This window comes from Rattus norvegicus, chromosome 13 (assembly GCF_036323735.1).
Source record: "Rattus norvegicus strain BN/NHsdMcwi chromosome 13, GRCr8, whole genome shotgun sequence".
Lineage (NCBI taxonomy): Eukaryota > Metazoa > Chordata > Mammalia > Rodentia > Muridae > Rattus > Rattus norvegicus.
In genome coordinates, this window is record NC_086031.1 from 102,157,610 (window position 1) to 102,176,848 (window position 19,239).

At 45.0% G+C, this 19,239-nt stretch overlaps 1 protein-coding gene across 11 annotated transcripts in view; it reads left to right on the forward strand.

Annotated features, from left to right (window-relative positions):
* Esrrg (estrogen-related receptor gamma) overlaps positions 1-19,239 on the forward strand; it is a 617,835-nt gene that overhangs the window by 458,567 nt on the left and 140,029 nt on the right. For all 11 annotated transcript variants that reach the window (XM_063272510.1, XM_017598866.3, XM_039090940.2 and 8 more), the window contains one exon: positions 6,262-6,378. In XM_063272510.1, coding sequence (XP_063128580.1) covers positions 6,262-6,378 — 117 coding nt within the window. The remainder of the gene's footprint in view (positions 1-6,261; positions 6,379-19,239) is intronic.

Consider the following 19,239-nt stretch of genomic DNA (forward strand, 5'->3'; position numbering starts at 1 on the left):
GTCCACACAGGGGCTCTCCCAAACTTCCATGTGCAGTGATGTGCAGATGTGCTGTGGCCATCATCTATAGCCATTTGGCTTTGTTGATAAAGCTCAGGCAAATCAGGAGAACAGACAGCAGCTTTGGAATTGACTTTATCTTGGCGAAGAGAGGATACTTGATAAAGAGGGCTCACTTAGGAGTTCTAGGTGCAAGGGCAAGGTTACCCCGTAGGAGTGACTTGAACCAGAGTAAAGATCTGACTGGTATTTTTATTTTGCGATGCCATGCTGATTTCCACCCCTCAACCCTTTCACCGCCAAAGTGTAATAAGTGCTTTAAAGGACTGAAAGGAATCTACAAATTATCCACTGGCACTGTAGGCTGGAGTTTCGAGCACACCCTGTTATTTTGCCCACCACAGAGCTACGAGAGATTCTGTCAAGCAGTAAGTGAGAAAATTATGTTGCCTGCAAACTAATTGTACAGAAGACTCTGCAATAAGTAACCAGAGACCAGGACTTTGTGCAAAACTGCCAGGAGTTATTATAAATTGCTCCACCACTCCCAGCAGCCCAGCGGTAGGACCCCAAGCTTCCCCGTGGGTCCCACCCCTGAGGCAGCAGAGTGTATTACCCTGGCTATCCTAGGCAAAGCCAAGGAAAGTCCAGCCATGTCATTAGCAGCTGCCCAACTCAGTTCCCGATGCCGTCTAACAAATGTGTCCCAGAAAATCATGAGCTGTAATCCATGAAAACTCTTTGTCTACAATGAGAATGCATGCTGGGAATAGGACCTTCTGTTGTCTCCTGGCTGACATTACCCAGGATAATGTTCCAGATGCCCAGATAATGTTGGAGATTTTAAAAATCAGGTTATTTATTTATTTATATATTTATTTATTGTCTAGTTTCTACTTTTAGTGACTTGGAGGAAAACAAGTGCCCCATAGAGAGGCTGTGCCCCAGTGGGAAGAAAGTCTTTGAACCATTACCAAAGTGTCTGCTACATTGTTATGGGTCCTTGGGGGTGGCACATTTTTAATATAAGATGCCTCTTTTTAATTGACTCCTAAAAGCAACAGGGAAGGTATTTGAAGGGTAAAATCACAGTAGCCTGTAACACTGGATCAAAGATTTTGATGGCTGGGTGACTATAGCCAAAGACAGTGAGCCAAGGAACTCCATGGGGGGCCTTAAAAATGAGGTTTCCCTCTAGCAAATAACTTATTTAGAGACAGGCTGACTTGTTTTTCTAAACATAAACCAGAGTTGCTTACTGAGATCAAGGTTATCATCTTCCTATGTTAAGATTTTCTTAAGACAGAATATTCAGGAAGATCCCCTAAATTGTAACATTACATTCATTGTACACAATTTCTATCCCCCTAAATTGAATATGTGTGTATGTGTGTGTGTATGTATTATGAAGGACACACACACATATATATATGTATATATGTGTGTGTATATATTATGAGGGGCACACATATATCTGTATATATGTACATATATTATGAGGGACACAAATATATGTATATATGTGTGTTGTGTGTATATATATTATAAGGGACACATATATGTATATATGTGTTTATATATTATGACGGACACACATAGGTATATATGTGTATATATATTATGAAGGACACACATATATGTATATGTGTATATGTATATATTATGAAGGATATAAAAAATGTGGAACTGCCTTGTGAAAAGAGATTTTTTTTCGTAAAGGCTTATTCTATCCCAGTCTGACCTTGAACCTCCCATCCCCCTTCCCCTACCTCCAGAGTGCTAGGTTTCAAGCCTGCTTCCACTGCTCCTGTTTTTGAGTGCTGCTGGAGTTGAACCCAGGATTCCTGCGTACTAAGAAAGCATCCTGGCACCTGACCTTCACTCCAGCCCCATCGTGGGGAAGTTTTATAAAGATGTCTTTACTCTTCCTGTGGTGTTAGGAAGCTCCTTTACACTAGTGTTTACTGACTCATTCTTCAGACATATTTACCTGTGCGAAGATGCCACTGACTTTCCTAAGTATAATCTCTGTGAGCATGCATGCACATGTGAATGAGTTCATATGTATGTGTGTGCATGTGTGTGTGCACGAGTGCGCATGCACATAAGTGTGTGCGTGTGTGTATGTATGTGTGTGCATAAGTGTGCACAAGTATGAAGGCACATGTGTGAGTGCATGTGAGTGTGTGTATGTATATGTGTGCTTGTGCATGTGTACATGGGTAGTATACATGTTTCCATGGAGAACAGGGGTCAACCTTGGGTGTCACTTCTCAGCCACAATCTACGTTTTCTTCTTTTGAGATAAGTGAACTCACTGACCTGTGGCTTGCCAACTCTGCCAGAGTGGCTGGCAGTGAGCTCAGGTGCTGTGTCTGTCTCTACCTCTCTAGTTCTTGGATGACAAGCTCAGGCCATATTCCCACCTTGCCTCCCTCTCCTCCGAATCACCACAGCCATTGGTTGGAGATGTTTATGCTTCCTAAGAATTGGCTCCTGCCCTCCACTGTCTTCCCTTCTAGTAGGCATCATGCACATGCAAAGGACTAACAACAGTGTGACCTGCCTGTATTAGATGACAGTACTTCAAAAGACAGGCATCCCAGAAGTCATTTCCTGCTAGAATGGTCTGGGAAGTTTTCATAAATGATTGGAATGGAATTGGAGTTGAACACCGAGTCTTGGAAATAATTTTAAGAAGAAAAGAGGGGCAGAAATAGATCATTCTCAGAGGGGAGTTTTGAAGGACGTGCGGCAAAAAAATAGAAAAAAATGGATAAATGAAATTGGCTGGACCTGAAAGTTCATGTGAGGTAATAATTGTGATATTGCCAGAAAAGTAGATGAGAGTTATATTGGGAAAGGACCTTGTAGTAGTTGGATAGCTTCCATTTAATTCAGAAGGGCAGCAGTAATGTGAGCATGCACGCACACGCACACATGTGTGGTGCTGGGGGTTAAGCAGAAGGCCTTAAACATGCTAGGCAAGTGTTTTTATTTATTTTTATCTATTCTATTATTCATTATAGGGTCCAAAGAGCCTGGAACTCTGGGTATCCCTCATGCCCCATCTTCCCAAGTGCTGGGATTTATAGCTACGAACAGCAAGCTTAGCTTCTTTATTTTAGATTAGGGTAGAGCGGTGCTCAAGGCAGCCCTAGGAGGAGAGAGTGCAAAGGGCAACACCCTTCCTGGACTAAGACAGGGAGTCTGGAGGCCAGCGATCAGGACTGGGAACCTATGCAGGTCCACATGCGAGCTTGCTTCTGCTCGACCTAATCCCTTACCATAAAGGATGAGAACATAATCTCTGAAGACGGATGAAAAGGCAGCCAGTCCCACTCGTGTGGGGTGCACCATGTAGCAGAAGTTGATAGCACTGAGCTGAAGGCATGAGACGGACGCTCAGGCCTCCACGGGAACACGAACCATCAGAGCACGCTGATTTTAGAGACTGGGAATGGCTAGACATGATGCCTGACAAGCATTTGCTCCCAGTGTTTGACATCGGGGTTCCGTCATTCCTCAGAGTCCCCTTTGGAATAAATGTGAGAAAATTGTAGCGAATGGGAGGCACTGGGAGCCGAACACTAACTAGGTCACCCGCATGCGGTTAGCTACTCAGGAGGCTGAGGCAGGGGCGCACATTTCAGGCCAGCCTGGGGGACTTAGGGAAACTGTTTCAAAGTGAAGTTCCAAACATAAAAGCAGGGTTGGGGGTACAGCCCAGTGCTCGCCTAGTATACTTTTGACAGACTCCCGGTTCTATCCCCAAAGCCACACCAAAAGCAAGAGCAGAAACAAAATTGTAGCAATGTTCTTTCAATACAGATTAGATTCCTGAGGACATTTGAAGGAAACCCCTCAGATTCCCAACTTCTTTATTCTCAGCTTTAACCAAGCCAGTATTCACTTACCTTACCATTCTTACCATTGCTGTCTCTTTATTATTATTATTATTATTATTATTATTATTATTATTATTATTATTATTATTATTGCTGCTGCTGCTGCTACTACTACTGCACGAGTGTGTGCACGAGCGTGTGCACAAGCGTGTCCCACCATGTTAGTGAAGGATGAAACCCAGGCTTCCAGGACTGTATAACATTTACTGCTAAGCTATTTTGTCAGCCCTTTTCCTGAGTCACATTTTTTTCTTAAAAAAATGTTTATTAACTAATACAAGGAGAGGGAAAACCAGTGCTCATGGGTAGAGATTGGTGAACGATGATGTGGAATTGGTTCTCTCCTCTGCTTTACATGGGTTCCTGGGACTGAGCTCGCATGGGCTCACATGGTCAGCCATATGCAGCTGCACTTTCCCGGACGAACTGTCTCGCCAGCCCCTGAGTGATATTTCTGAAGAAGGTGATGTTGCATACTTTTCCTGTTAATGCAGTTAATATCACTTCTATTATCTAACCTCATTTTAAAAGTAGTTGCTTTGAATTAGAATGCTAATTTAGCCAGTCAATTTACCTCAAGTTCTAATGCTCAAGATTTTTTTTTTTAAGTCATGCATACTTAACCAATTTTCTGTAGTTCCAAGTGGCTAGGTACCGCTTTCTGGTGAATTAGCAGTTGGCGAGTGGTGGAGTCTCTGAACAAGCCTGCAAAGCACTAATGTGATATTTAATGAGGACACATCAGTCCACAGAAAGGTAGTCAATATAAATCAGTGTTTACAAAGTGTGATTAACTCTGAAATATTTCATCAATGTTGTGGTCCCAGGCAGCCTTCTATGCTAATTACTTGGATCTGCGCATGTTTCTGGGGACTCGATGGACCCTGGGTACAGCAACCATGGAACAGCAAAATTGCAATTATGCCCGCACCATCTCCTATGACAATTTATGCGTTCAGCGCGATGACCTCCCCCTTCCCAAGAGGGCAATAAGCAGGATGCATTTTCATTAGGTTACTAATGCACTTAATCACGGGGGGAAAGGGTTAGGAAGTAGCCGGAGACCTTCAAGCTCTCTGCAACGGGGCTGATGGCAGACACAGCCTTTATTTTTCAAGGCAGCTTCTTTACAAGCAGTGGCTGCCAAGAGCACGCCTCACGCACTTCATTGTCTCAGAGAGACATCGAAAGTTTAGATCTTCCGTTTACACGTTGTTTCCATTTCAGGTTGTTATATATGGCTGAAAAAAAAAGATACAGTCTACTGTTAAAACCATAACCTTGACTAGTTTGCCGTTATCACAACCCCATGGTGTTTGGAGTTAATTATGCAAATGCTGTCACAAACACCATGAGGACGGCCATTATCCCTTCATCCTCACCCTCAGCATCTCCAGGAAGCATCGTGGGTACCTCTGCCTAGCCAGTCTGGCAGGAAGGGCTGTGACATTGCCGCCCTGCATGCCAGGGGCTTACAGCAATATCCCACATCAAACTTTGGATCGCAGAGCTCTGAGGTGTGTGTAGCCGGAAGGACAAGCAGATCGTCCCAGGACCATGAGTCACCGGAGACCAGGGCTGACAACTAGGATCCAGATATGCTGCTTTCTTTGTATGTTTTGGTTTTGTTTCTGTTTTTAAGACATAGTTATTTTATTTTACGTGTACCTGCGCATGCCTAGTTGGCTGTACAAGCCAGCGGAGTCCAGCAGAGAACACAGGATCTTCAGAACCGGGGTTCTAGGAAGGTGTGAGCTGTGAGTGGTCCCATGTGGGATCTGGGAATCAAGCCTGAGTCCTCTGGGAGAGCAGCGAAGCTCTTAACCACTGATGCACCTCTCCAGCCTCTGGTGTGTTTGAGGATGGTGGGCTTTGGAGTCTTCTAGAAGACTGTACTTTGTGTGGGCCAGCTTTGCTTGGTGGTTGGTCATTGTTCCATTCCTACATGTAATATAGTCTTCCAGGATATTCTGATAGGAAGGAAATCTCGGAGTAGAATATGGCATTAAGAGGCTAGTAGAATTCTTTTGTCTTTCTTACCTTGTTTTTGAAAACAGGGTTTCTCTTTGTAGCCCTGGCTGGCCTAGAGCTTAGGATGTAGCCCAAGCTGCTTTGGACTTGCAGTAATCCTCCTGCCTCAGCTGGAAATGCTAAATTATATCAAGCTGCTTCCTTAGAGGTTCTCTCCGTGGCCACAGCAGCATATTCAGCTTCCTGACACTTGTCAGATGTTTGGTGACATGTCTTTGGGATCACATGACTTTGTGGTTGGGGATAGCTTTTCTCTGGGCGACCTCCATCTCTCCTGACCCTCTAGTCTGATAGCCTCTCTCTCTCAAACTCTGTGCTGTAGGTAACATAGAGTACAGCTGCCCGGCCACGAATGAATGTGAGATCACCAAGCGCAGACGCAAATCCTGCCAGGCCTGCCGCTTCATGAAATGTCTCAAAGTGGGCATGCTGAAAGAAGGTAAGGGGGCGGGCGGGCGGGCAGGCTCGAACTTGTGCTCTGGGTTGGTGGGCGGCACAGGGGTGGAGGAGGGGGAGGGGCATCCAAACAGGGCTCAAGAGCGTTTCCATGGAAACCGGGAAAGATGGTGCAGTAGGTACCTTGGATACTCTCAAGACCAGAGTTTCTAATACCTCATGGCTAGAAGCTTGACACCAACCAGAAGGTAGGACCCTGTGCTGCAAATCAAAGTCCCCACCGTGGGGCTGGGGCTGGTCCTTTGATCTTTACAGATACGGAGAGAAGACACAGGCAAAGCAAGAAGCGGTTACCCACAACGCACCCCTTTCTCAGTTTTTATATTTTTATATTTTAGAAACTTTGGGTTTAAGGTCATCTTAATTATTTTCCAAACTCACCTTTAGTGGTTACTTCTCTGATTGAATACCATTCCTGCGTTAATGGCCTTGCGTGAGTTTGGTTGGCGAAAACAGCCACACACAGAAGGAAAAGCCAGTGAATGTGGGTTCTGTGTCAAGCACACTTGGCTGGACTTCCACACTTTGTGATTCCCTCATCGAGAGGTGAACCTGTTGGCCGCAGTGAACATTCTGCTGTCCCACACCCATGTCAGAGCTCCTGACCCTGTGTGCGCTTCTGCTTTCTTAAGTTCATAACTTAGTTGTGAGGCAGTAAAAGTTTTCCTTCTCGTCTAGAAACCCACCTTTATAGAGGGTTTGTGTTAAATCTCTGTATAAGCATATTTTGCAGATAAACATTCATATTCAGAAAGGCCTTCAGAGTTAAAAGCGAATCTGATGTTTCCATAAGACACCTAGAGGAACGTGTGGTCATGGAGAGAAGCTTGAAACCAAGCTTAGGTGAATTATTTATAGAAATTCATAGATGCGGCTACCTCAGAGTATATCCACTGTCTCTGCAGATCCCTCCTGGTTGCTGTTTTGCTTCATATTTTCACGTTCACATATGTGCAAAGGATAAGGTGTTGGATGAGCCTCGCTAACTGCATACGTAGTTAACGGTTTTGTATAGTGCCACCTGCTCTGGACCTGTCCCAGACCTTCTTCTCTGTGGCTGCTGTCCCAGGAGAATGAGTCAGCAGATTGAATACAGGGCTGTGGACTTCCTGCCAGACTCACCAGGCCTTTATTTGTATCAAGGAAAAGGTGAGGCCTGCTCAGGGTCTCTACCTGGTCTTCAGCCTGGTGCTCTCCTGAGAAGACGGCTGTCAACAAGTGAACCTGCAACTTTAAAGTGTTGTCGGAAGGTGGCTAGGATAGGATGTCAAGCAGAAAAATAAAGGAAAGAGATGTGTAGTAACATGATTATATGTACCGCATATGCTACATGAGTGTCGGGAGGGGGGTGGTGAGACGAACCCATGAGGAGGAGGACTGGCATAGGCTGGCCCATACAGGTGAAGCACAGAGACTAGGAAGGAGGGCTTCGTGGAGACTGGTGACAGATTTAACACTGGGAATAAAAATGGGGAGGGGGAACTTTTAATTTCTGGGCCTTAGGCCTCATTAGGAGATTTCATAGGTAGCCATTATTCGGTTTCCAATTCATCTGTTAACTTTGCATGTAGCTCCTCCCACACGCCAAGCAGGGTTCCAGGCTCCCGTGTCACACAAGTTCCTCGGTTGCTGGTAAACATGTATATGAAGTTGCCCAGAGGATAATTTTTAACAGAGCTGACCACATGACTAAAAAGCAAACCCACCTTACTTACAGGCCAGTTTCTTTTAGAGCATCGCCGCTGTCCCACACGGAAAGGATATAGGGTGCCAGTGTTTTGTTTCTACAAGAGAATCCCACTCAGTACCGAGCAGTGGTTCTCAGCCTCTGACCCTTTGATACAGATCCTCATGGTGTGGCGACCCCAAGCGTAAAATTATTTCTGTTGCTACTCTATAACTGAAATTTTGCTACTGTCGTGAATCATAATGTAAATATCTGTGTTTTCTGATGGCCTTGGGTGACCCCTGTGAAAGGGCCACTGGGCCCATCCAAGAGGGTCACAACCCACAGGTCAAAGACCACTGTTTTACCTGACGACGACGATGACGACGACAATGATGATGATGATGATGATGATGATGGTGGTGGTGGTGGTGGTGTGATGATGATGATGGTGGTGGTGGTGGTGGTGGTGGTGATGACATACTATTTTAAGGTTATTGGCTTTGCTTGAAGTCCTCTGGCAGAGTAGGATTCTGAAATTAACCCATAGGGTAGAACACCTCCCTTCCCATGCTGAAGAAAAATCCTCATAAAAATGTAATTGGGAATATTGTAGGTGACGGACAGTTAGGCCTTGATTATCTTTATATTAACTCTGTGGAGAGTTGAACTAAACTTGTGCTCAAAACCAAAAGGATAGTGAAAGGTTGCAAGTCCCTGAAAATTGAAGAATTGTCACATTTGAAACCAACCCATTTGTTTAAATATAATGCAAAGTCTGGGATCAGTGCAGGTGTCTCGTCCACTCAAGAACACCTCAGGTTCCACTTTGTTTTCCAACAGCGCAGTGCGCAGAGACATGCCCCCGTTGCTTTGGAGATGCAAGTCTTTGATTAGTTTGATTCCAATACTGTAATTTACCCATCTGATTGCCGTTTCGACTTTAAAGATGAACAGGGACACAGCCTTTTCCTCAGATCGTGTTTCTCATAGTTTCTAGGAGAGGATCTGAGGGGAGGTGAGTGGTAAGGCAGATGTGCGAGCTACGTTTAATTAAACATCATTGCTCGGAGTAAGCCAGTCCGTGCTTATCTACGGTTCGCACCTCTCAGCACTTGTTATCAAGCCTTTAGAGGATGCATTTTCAAGGCAAAAGCTGCTCTTCCACCATGCTCAGATAATAATTTATTTCCCCTTTACTTCCTCACAAACACTTGGTTGGCAAAATATCATCCCTCCGAGTCCACTGCCCTTCTCCCTGAAAGCTGGGATGGGACGGGCAGGAAATATGGAATATTGTTTTCTTTTATGCTTAAAGAATACAGTGAAATATTGCATTGCAACCTGCATATAAATGCACAATTATGCCTAGGCATCTCCGTGGCTCAAGGCTCGCTCCCTAAGCCTGGAGAGGGTGATACTGTCTTAAACGTATCTTTATGGATGTGCAGGGATTTGAGTCCCGTGCAGTATGTCAGAGATCATGGTGTAGTAAATCTATTCAAATGTAAACCTGTTCAATTCAATTACCAGTCCGTAATAAAATTTGCTACTACAACCCCCGTGTTGACCACAGCAGTCCATACGGGCGGACGGCACAGCAGGTCTGGAAATTGACAGGCGAAATCTAGTTAAACAAAAAACAACATTAGTTCTCGAATCTGAGATGAAATCAGATTTCAACAGCCTTGATGGAAGCCTTCCTTCCTTTAACAGGTATCTTTTATTCAATTCGCCAAGTACACGGTAAAGCACTGCCCGAGGGGAACCGAGGAGGTTTCCATTAAAAAGGAGGCTTATAGAAAAATGAGGGCTTGACTGTTTTAAAAAAGCGATACTTCTTAGTCATGCTCTCTGGCATTTCTATTAATTGTGGGGTATCTCTTTGAGAAGATACCAGAATGTAGGTGAAAAGGAACAGATGGCTTTGTGGGTAAACTAACTTACAGGAATGAATATCTGGGCAAACTTACCTTACAGGCGTAAGTGCCTGGACCTTCTCTCTCCCCGTAAGCCAGCACCAGAAATGAATCTCAGTGAACCGGGCTTGATACTTGACATTAGAGTTTTAAAAAAGATTTCTCCTTATTTGTAATCACTTGAGGACGATTGCCCTGAGGGGCCAGAGCAGGGCATAAGGGGCCCTGGAGCTGACGTTTCAGGTGGTCACTAGTTGTCCAGTGTGGGTGCTGGGACCTGAACTCCGGGGCTTCTGAAGAGTGGCAAGTACTCTTAGTGGCTGATCTGTCTCTCCAGCCCCCAAGTCAGAACCTTTGAGTCAAATAATTGTTCCCAGTTGAGGAAGCTGGGGGGATGGCTCAGTCAGTAACAGTAAAACACTTACCCTAGAAGCATGGGGGCCTGATACTGTTCCCCCAGTATCCATAAAATAACTGGGCACAGTAGAGGTCTATAATCGGAAGATAAGATTCTTAGGGCTTGTTGGCCAGCCACTCTTGTCAGTAGTTCAATGTTCCAGACTGGATGAGAGATGCTGCCATAAGTGTGTGTGTGTGTGTGTGTGTGTGTGTGTGTGTGTGTGTGTATGTGATTTAGTAAGACATTTCCACTGACTTTTAGCATTTACACACTTGAGCATCCGCTGTTTGTGTTCTCTCAGTTATATGTGGATGTATACATGGGTACACACACACACACACACACACACACACACACACACACTTATAATTTTGTGCACACACACACACACATATGCACACACACCATGCTCATTCACACCAAAATATAGTTACAGCTGAAAAATAAAAGCCAAAAGGGTTCCCCTCAACCCTTGTGTTAGAATGAAAATCATCAAACAATAACACAACTCAGAGACATGACATTGAGCAAAGCATACTGTATGCACCATTGCGCACACTAAGAACGCTGTCACCTGTGCAGGTAAATGTGCTGATGGACCAGCGCTACTGTTAGAGTACTCTCTCATACTGCGTGTCAGAGGAAACACATGTAGTACATACCTGCTCTCAGCCTGCCTGCCTGCCTGCCTGCCTGCCTGCCTGCCTTCCTCCCTCCCTCCCTCCCTCCCTCCCTCCCTCCTTCCCTCCTTCCCTCCCTCCCTCCCTTCCTTCCTTCCTTCCTTCCTTCCTCCCTTCCTTCCTCCCTTCCTTCCTTCCTTCCTTCCTTCCTTCCTTCCTTTCTGTGTCTCTCTTCTCTCTGTCTCTGTCTCTCTTTCTGTCTGTCTGTCTGTCTGTCTGTCTGTCTTTCTATTTCTCAAGCTCCCACTTTGAAATAGTTTATTTGTAGGAAAAGAAAAAGTAGAAAGAAACAGCCATCCCCAGAAGCAGTCAAAGTGGACTTGTGTTTTTATTTAGCACCACATCCTTAGTCAAGTAAAAGCTATTTCAGTTCACATTTAGTTGGTTTCCCTTTGTTGAGCATAAAAGAAGCCATTCCAAGAAGCCAGAATAACTCTGTAAAGGTGTAGAATCCACAGGACAAAGAAGGGACATTTGCTGTTATGGCCACAAAGGTTTTCACACTGACAACTCGTGGCATTTTGTCTGTTTGCTGTTTGTGGTTCTTGTTTAAGGTTTTTCTGTGTTTCCTTTATTTGGAACAGAATCTCAGTAAATGACATGACTGGCCTAGAACTTACTTCGTAGCAGAAGTTGGCATCAGACCCCTAGAGATCTTTCTGTTTCCACCTCCTGGGCTGGGATTATAGCCTGGTGGCCTGTATTTTTTTTCTCACTCTTCCATTTTGCCCAGCATATTTCGTAGGTATTCCAGGGTCCTTGCAAAGTACAAATGAATTGGGCAACACAGAGGACCCATTTCAATATCTTATTCCAAGATATTCCAAGGTTATTTCTTTTTACCATTAAAGCAAGCAAACAGAACAAAACAACAGAAAACCAGTAGGGCCAGACATGGCTATATGTGCTCAGAGTGCCAGCACTTGAGACGCTGCTGCAGGAGGATTATTTCAGGGCTGCCATAGGCTACATTAGACCCAGTTTGAAACACAAATGCAAGAGAATCCCATAAGACCTGCTACTGAAGTTTAAACCATGAGCTTCCGCATCTGAGTTGTGGATACTGAAGAAGATACTAAGGGAGCTCTGTGTATAGCTTAGCACATGCTGCTTCTTAGACTCCGTCCTTAGCGCCACATGAAGAAGGGACCAGATATGTCCTGTCCACCATGCCCCGTGACCCAGAGTAAGTAGCAGAGCAAACCCCCCAGGCATCTACTGCTGCCAGAGACCGTAAGACTCTGGGTCAAATGGACCTAAAGTCAAGCCTTTGAATTGGAATAGACTTATGAATTTGTTTCCTGCCTCTTTCCTAAGACTTGCTGATCTTGCCTGTTAAGGTTCTTATGATGAACAAGAGTTTCAGAGCACAGTGAACACAGTCTGGCTGTGATAAGCAGGAGATGACAGGAACAGGAATCTGGACACCGTGTAGTATATGTATGTATGCATGTGCATGTGTATGTGTGTGGATATACTCATAAACACCTATTGCAAGATCCAGTCTCATCTAAAAGGGGTCCTATCTGAAGGGGCCAATGGCTTTCAGAGTGCTTTCCTGAGGATTTTCATAAACGTATATCTGTAAGTGAAATTTTGTTCAAACATTCACGACACCCTGTAGTCTTTATTTGTGCTCAGATTGAACAAAGGGGAACCAAACTTGGATATTGTTTTACATCTCTACCATTTTTTTCTCTCTGTGGTGTACGTGTGTATGAATGTTTTGTTCTCTGTGGTGGTGCATATGGATGAATACGCTGCTGGTGCGTACGGAGCCCCAAGGCTGACATCTGGGATCATCCTCAGTTACTCTCTTTTACCATAAGCCAGGGTCTCTCCACTAAATCCTGAATTACAGTTATGTCATGGCATTCAGGTGAGTCTCTGGGTATCCTTATTCATGCAAGGCAAGTGTTTAAGTATCAAAACATTTCCCATGACCCTGTTTTACCCCCCAAAAGGATAAGAGATTTCTACTCAACCAGATATTTTCCTCAACAACACATACAAATAACGCTTATCACGGTGGGCTCAGCTTTGTGGAAAAGGGAGGAAGGGAAAGGTGGCTCAGTGGGAGAAACCACGGGATGAGAACTTGTGCGTTCAGTTTTGCTTCCGATGTCCCCACTGCCTGCTCAGTGATAAGGGAGACTGCATGCTCTGAAGGTCACATCATCACATAGTCACATGTACCAGGAGCAGGGGGTCTTCATGCTGTACCCTCTCCTTTGGAACCATGCAGGTCTTGTTTTGGAATGACATTATGCCTGCAGGGGATTTATTCTGGCATGTGGCATGCAGATACCATGAGAACAAAGGCAGAGAAGATGATGATGGCGGTGAAGATGATGAGTTTGAAAGTGCAGTAGGCCCATGGTGTGAAAGCTACATTTGATGATTTGTACTAGTCCATTAATGTCGCCAACTCAGAAATCAATCTTTAACTGCTTCATGGTGGTGGTGGGGGCCAGGTAGAAGCTTCTTGACTGGGGAGATGTCTCAGTTTGGTGTTTGCCTTGCAAGCGTGATGACCTGAGCTCAGTCTCCTGCACCCACGTATATAACCAGAGACAGGCAGATCTCTGAGATCCAGCTATCTAGCCAGTCTAGCCTTGTTGGTAAGCTGCAGGCCAGAGAAAACTAACTCTATTTCAAAATAAGGTGGATGGCGTTCTCAGCAGTTTGTCCCCGGCCTCCACGTGCACATGCATATATATATATACATATATATATATATGTATATATATATATGTGTGTGTGTGTGTGTGTGTGTGTGTGTGTATGCATTTTCACACATGTGGGTATGTGCCCTCACAGAACACAGGCACACATCCATACACAGAGCCATGGCTATGCCATTTTTACCATGTTTAAGTGAACTGAGGGTTGGGGAATGTTGGCAGAGCATAGGTTTCTGAATACTCAGGACTGAAGCACTGGTCCTACAGTTTGCTGTGCATTTCCTCATGGTGCTAGCCAGGGCTTGTTAGCATAGTGAGGAGCACACAGTCCGTGTGGCTTTACTTCTTCAGGCATCCGAGATCTCACCACAGGTCTCTGTGTTTGTTGCCAGTCAGAATTTGTTTGAAGTTTTTACTTTTAAGGTAAAAATCCTGACGACGATAGGGGCGGAGAGAGTCATTGATTGGGACAAATAGTAGAAACCTTGTTTATGTTTTGGTTAGAGCTTAATAGCTAGCCTTGTCCTCCGTAATATGTTTCTGCTATGAAGGCAATCAATGCTATTCATGAATATTTCTTCTTCCACATTTACAAGTCTGAAAGAATACAAGGGATTTTTGATAAGCATCATGACTGATATAGAATTGTCATATATAATGTTCCCAACAGAATGAAAACAGGTTGGAAATCCATATTTGGAAGGAGCTGCTGTCCCACACGGAAAGGACTCAGGGTGCCAGTGTTTTCTTTCTACATGAGAATCCCACTCCCTTACAGAGCAATGGTTCTCAGCCTCTTAATGCCAAAATCCTTTGACACAGATCCTCAATGACATGGTCACCCCAAGAATAAAATTATTTTTGTTGCTACTTCATAACCATAACTTTGTTACTATCGTGAATCATAATGTAAATATCTGTGTTTTCTGGCCATCTTGGGCGGCCCCTGTGAAAGGATCGTTTGACCCACCGGTTGAGAACCACCGGTATAGAATAACGGGGCACCAGATGTCAGCTTCTTCTTAAGTAGATAAGTAAATCAAGGTTCTGAGAATTTTAGCAAATCCACTTCAGCTAAAGAGGAGTCAGAATCAAACGTCAGGTGCGCTTGTCACAAGTCCAGGTCCACCCTATGTGTGTGGTAAGCTTGCTACAACTATGGTCGTGGTCCCATACGTGGGTCAGTTGGCCAAATCCTGTCAGCAGTAGCCCAAAACATCTTCACTTATTTGAAAAGTTCTAGAATCCATAAAAACCAATCATGTTATGGGTCTAGGAAGGCAGTCGGACCCTCAAGTGTATATGCAAGTGATAATCATTAGGAGGGACTTTTGATTTACAACTAATCTGTGAGCACTACTTAGAGGTGGATGGGACAACTGAAGAAATAGGTAGTGATGGAGACTAATCCAGGAAGGGGCTTCATGACCTGCCTCCTGCCTCTCCTCTGCTCCTCCTCCTCTTCATTTTCTCCTCCTCTTCCTCTCTCCCTCCTCCACTCCTCCTCCACTCCTCCTTCATTCCTCCTCTTCCTCCTTTCCCTCCTCTTCCTTTCCCTCCTCCATTCCTCCTTCTCCGTTCTTCTTCCTCTCCCCTCCTCTTCCCCTCCTTTTATTCCTCCCCTTCTTTCCCACTTCCCCATCCTCTTCCTTCCTTCCCTTCCCCTCTCCATCTCTTCCTTTCCTCTTCCTGCTTCTTGTTCTCCACCTCTCTTAGCTTTCTTTATTTGACAGTATGGGAGTTGAAAGCTAGCAGCACGTTCACTTTGGACAAGGCCACCTTCACTCAGCTCTGTCCCCAGACTGGGAGCGTGGTGTCTGGATGCTGAGTTTGAATGGGGAGGCTTTGGATCACAATGGCCAGTTTGAGAATACCATGTCTCAACAGGGCCACTTCCTCTTATACAACCTAAGTTCTCTGGCCTGATGGTTCTTAAACGCATCAAGGGTTGACGATCCATGTGCAGTATAGAGTCTCTAACTTCTGCTCTGGCTTAGGGATGTATAGGAGTGAGTTCTTACTGTTCAGGAAATCTTTGAGTAGCTGCGATGGTAGCAGCAGGGGTGAAAGGGCTCCGCTGTGGTGCTGAGGTGCCAGGAGTGATGAGGTAGTTGATCTCAGGGTGCAGCCTCCTAGGATTGTCTCACGGGGTGGCCTCCTTTTTCCAGCCCAGTGCCTTAGGCTATGTGCTGTGCGCTTACACTGGATGCTGGAGAGAGCAGCATCTACACAGATAGGTGGGACAGAGCACAAGTTAGGAATTTATTCACAGTCAGTATCCTCTCTTTCTGTCCAGTTGCCCTGCACCCCTAGGATATAAAGAAAAATTATTCTGGGACAGTTTCTGCTGCAGCTCCAGCTCTCTCCTGATCCATCTGGGGCCAGGGAGCCTGGAGCGCCCTGCAGGTTCACCCTGTCAGCGGGCAGGGCACAGAGCATTTCTCTAACCACCCTTCACGTCCACATTTCCCACTGCAATAAAGTGGCCATTTAGAGGGCGTAGCATCTCCCAGGCAGGTCCCCTTCTTAGAAAGTATAAAGCTAACGGGTCATTTAGTAGCAACTGGGTTTGTTTTTTTTACCTCCTGAACGAGTCTGCTTAGTAATTTATCCTAACAAAATCTCTTTTGTAAAAATAAATAAATAAAAATATTTTTTTAAAAAAACCTCCCAAGAAGACATTACCAAGGTGATCCCCCCCCACCCCACACACCTCCCTCAAGTCTAATATCATTATGCTGCCAAGTCTAAAACAGAAATGATTGCTAGGGAAGTTTGGGTTCCCACTGCCTTCAAAAGGCAGAACAAAGGAGAGGAGAAGGCTTTAATGGTATTCACAGAAAATATTTCTGTGCCAGGTGACAGTTAATAGAACTGCATTGACCTCCCCGGTGTTCCTTACAGTCACAGTTGTAATCCCGTCCCAAGCAGTCCCCTCATTAATGCAGAACATTAAACGCAACTCCCAAGCCGTACTACAGGTAGTGGCAAAGAGCACCTACCTCCTCTGTGAGCTTCACCTCGGCACTCAGGCCATTGGGGAACATAGGGAAGGCGCCACAAAAACTCATCCTGTACAGACATTACGGTACTGGAGCACGGCCTCTTGCTTTTTCTTTTTCTTTTTCTCTTCTTTTTTTTTCCTCTCTTTAATTCTTTGCTGCTGTCGCTGCTCTGTGACTGGGAGAGTCTCTCTCAAAATAAATAGCCAAGATGTTGAAGGTAAGACTGGTGGCCTCATCATGAGGATTTAATGCCTTAGGCTATGTGCTGTGCGCTTAGACTGGATTCTTATTTTTGGCTGAACCTCACAGTGGCCACCTCTACTCCTGTGACAGTGTACTTGCATTAGGGGAGACATTTTAACTGAGTCCCGATGTCATGTGACAATTAGACATGAATATCTTTATTTTTTAGGAATATCTTTAGGTACATTTCTCACTCCAGGGTCCTTGAGAATTCCACATAAACCTTAGAATAGTATTTTGTCTGTATTTATTAAAATTTCTGCTCTGGAGATGAAGCCCACCAAGGGCATCTCACTTGGAGGCAAGAGCTCAACCATAGAACTGTACCCGGATCAACTTAGGAATAACTGAATAGTTCTAAGGCCTAGGAAGCAAACCAGGAACCCTCAAGTTGTGGTTTTTCCCATAGATTCTTTTTCGCCAGCCCATGTCTGTGTCAGACAGTCTGTGACATTTTGTCTTATTCCAAATTTGAACAGAGAGGAAATTTTCACCTTGTAGCAGAGTCTCATTTTGGTGGGACAGTTTCTAGAACTTGTACTTGAGAGACACATTTGACCCAAATGAGTCCTTGTAGAGAAGATTATATGTGCATGCCCTCTCCTGTGGTAGCTGGCCATGATGTGAAACTGGGATATCCAAATATTACCTATTGTATAAAGGAGGAACATTTAAATACTTGTATTTTATATATATGACTATATATAAAATTCATGAGGAAATATAATCTGTGTGCTTGAAGGCCTCAGAGACAATTATATATTTAGATATACTTCCTTTTTAAAAATCAGTTAACTTGAAGTGAGATGGCATGAGTGCTAATGAAATGCAACACTATGAATGCTTCCGAGAACACTTCCTGTGTCACAGGAAGCTGAACAGGATAGAATCCCAGGACCCCTCACCCCTGTCCTGCTCTATTAATGGCAGAACTATTAAAGCCAATCCTTTGCTGGCTCGTTCCCCACCAGCCGTTTCCACTGTGAGCGTGACATAGTACAGCAACATGAATCTGATAGGTTACAGTGGTATTCCTCCTGAATTACTGTGGGTTTTACCCCAAGGGGACAGGGGGACCTGTTTGACCATTTGCCCAGAGAGAGAAAAGCCAGTGGAATTAAGGGGTAGGTCATATGAGGCTCTGACATAGTATATATATATATATATATATATGTGTGTGTTCTCAGATAGTATGTTTCTATAATTCTGTTTCAGGGTGTGTGTGTGTGTGTGTGTGTGTGTGTGTGTGTGTGTGTGTGTACAGATGGGTGGATGGATGGATGGATGGATGGATGGATGGATGGTGAGTTTGTTGTAATTTACTGTGAGAAGTTCTGGTTGTATCTCATAAGGCCCATTTAATGAAGTACTTCCTTTGTACTTTTAACTTCCATGGGTTCCACAGCTAAATGTATTCTGTGTTGAAACTGTCAAGCTTCAGCTCTTACACTATTATCATGATTCTCCTCAGCTGTCACAGTCAAAATGAGATCTCATGTTTTCTGTGTCTGTCTCTTCCCCGACTGTCTGTCTCTCTGTCTCTGTCTGCCTCTCTCTGTGTGTCTCCATGAATCGAATCTGTCTCTCTGTGTCCCCTCTCCTTCCCCCCTCTCTCTCTCTCTCTCTCTCTCTCTCTCTCTCTCTCTCTCTCTCTCTCTCTCTCTCTCTCTCTCTCTCTCTCTCTTGCTTAGTAGGTTGAGAAACCACCAACCAGCTTCCCTAAGGCAAGCTGTCTGCAAAGGAGCAAGCCAGCTGGCTTGGCCAAGGTTGATCAATGATGAGAGGCAGGCTGGGTTCCAGGTCCACAACAGCCACTCAGTGGAGAGTAGGTCAGCGGCTTCCCCAAAGCCAATTACCTGGCAGAAGTCTAGGTGCCTGGTGCTAGCCAAATTCCCTGAGCCTGATGGTGCTGGTGGGGAGTCCATCCTGGGCTTCCTGGCAAACCAGACCAAAGGCAGCAGCAGATTGTGCCTTCTGAGAGCCAAGGGTGGCTTTGTGGCTACCAGAACAGCGGCCGAAGGCCTGCCACTGTCGTTCAATGTTATCCAAGTAGACTGCACACCAGGGCACAGTCAGTGCTGTCCCTCAGGTGGGAGGGGCCTCGGATGTGGAGCTGATTCACAGGCTCACTCTTGCCTTGGCTGCGTGAATCCTGTTGTTAAGGGAGAAGGATTCAGACAGGGAGGATTGGGAATCAGGAGGGTGGTCTAGACCTTTGGTGGGTATGGTAGGACTTTAGTCTAAAGG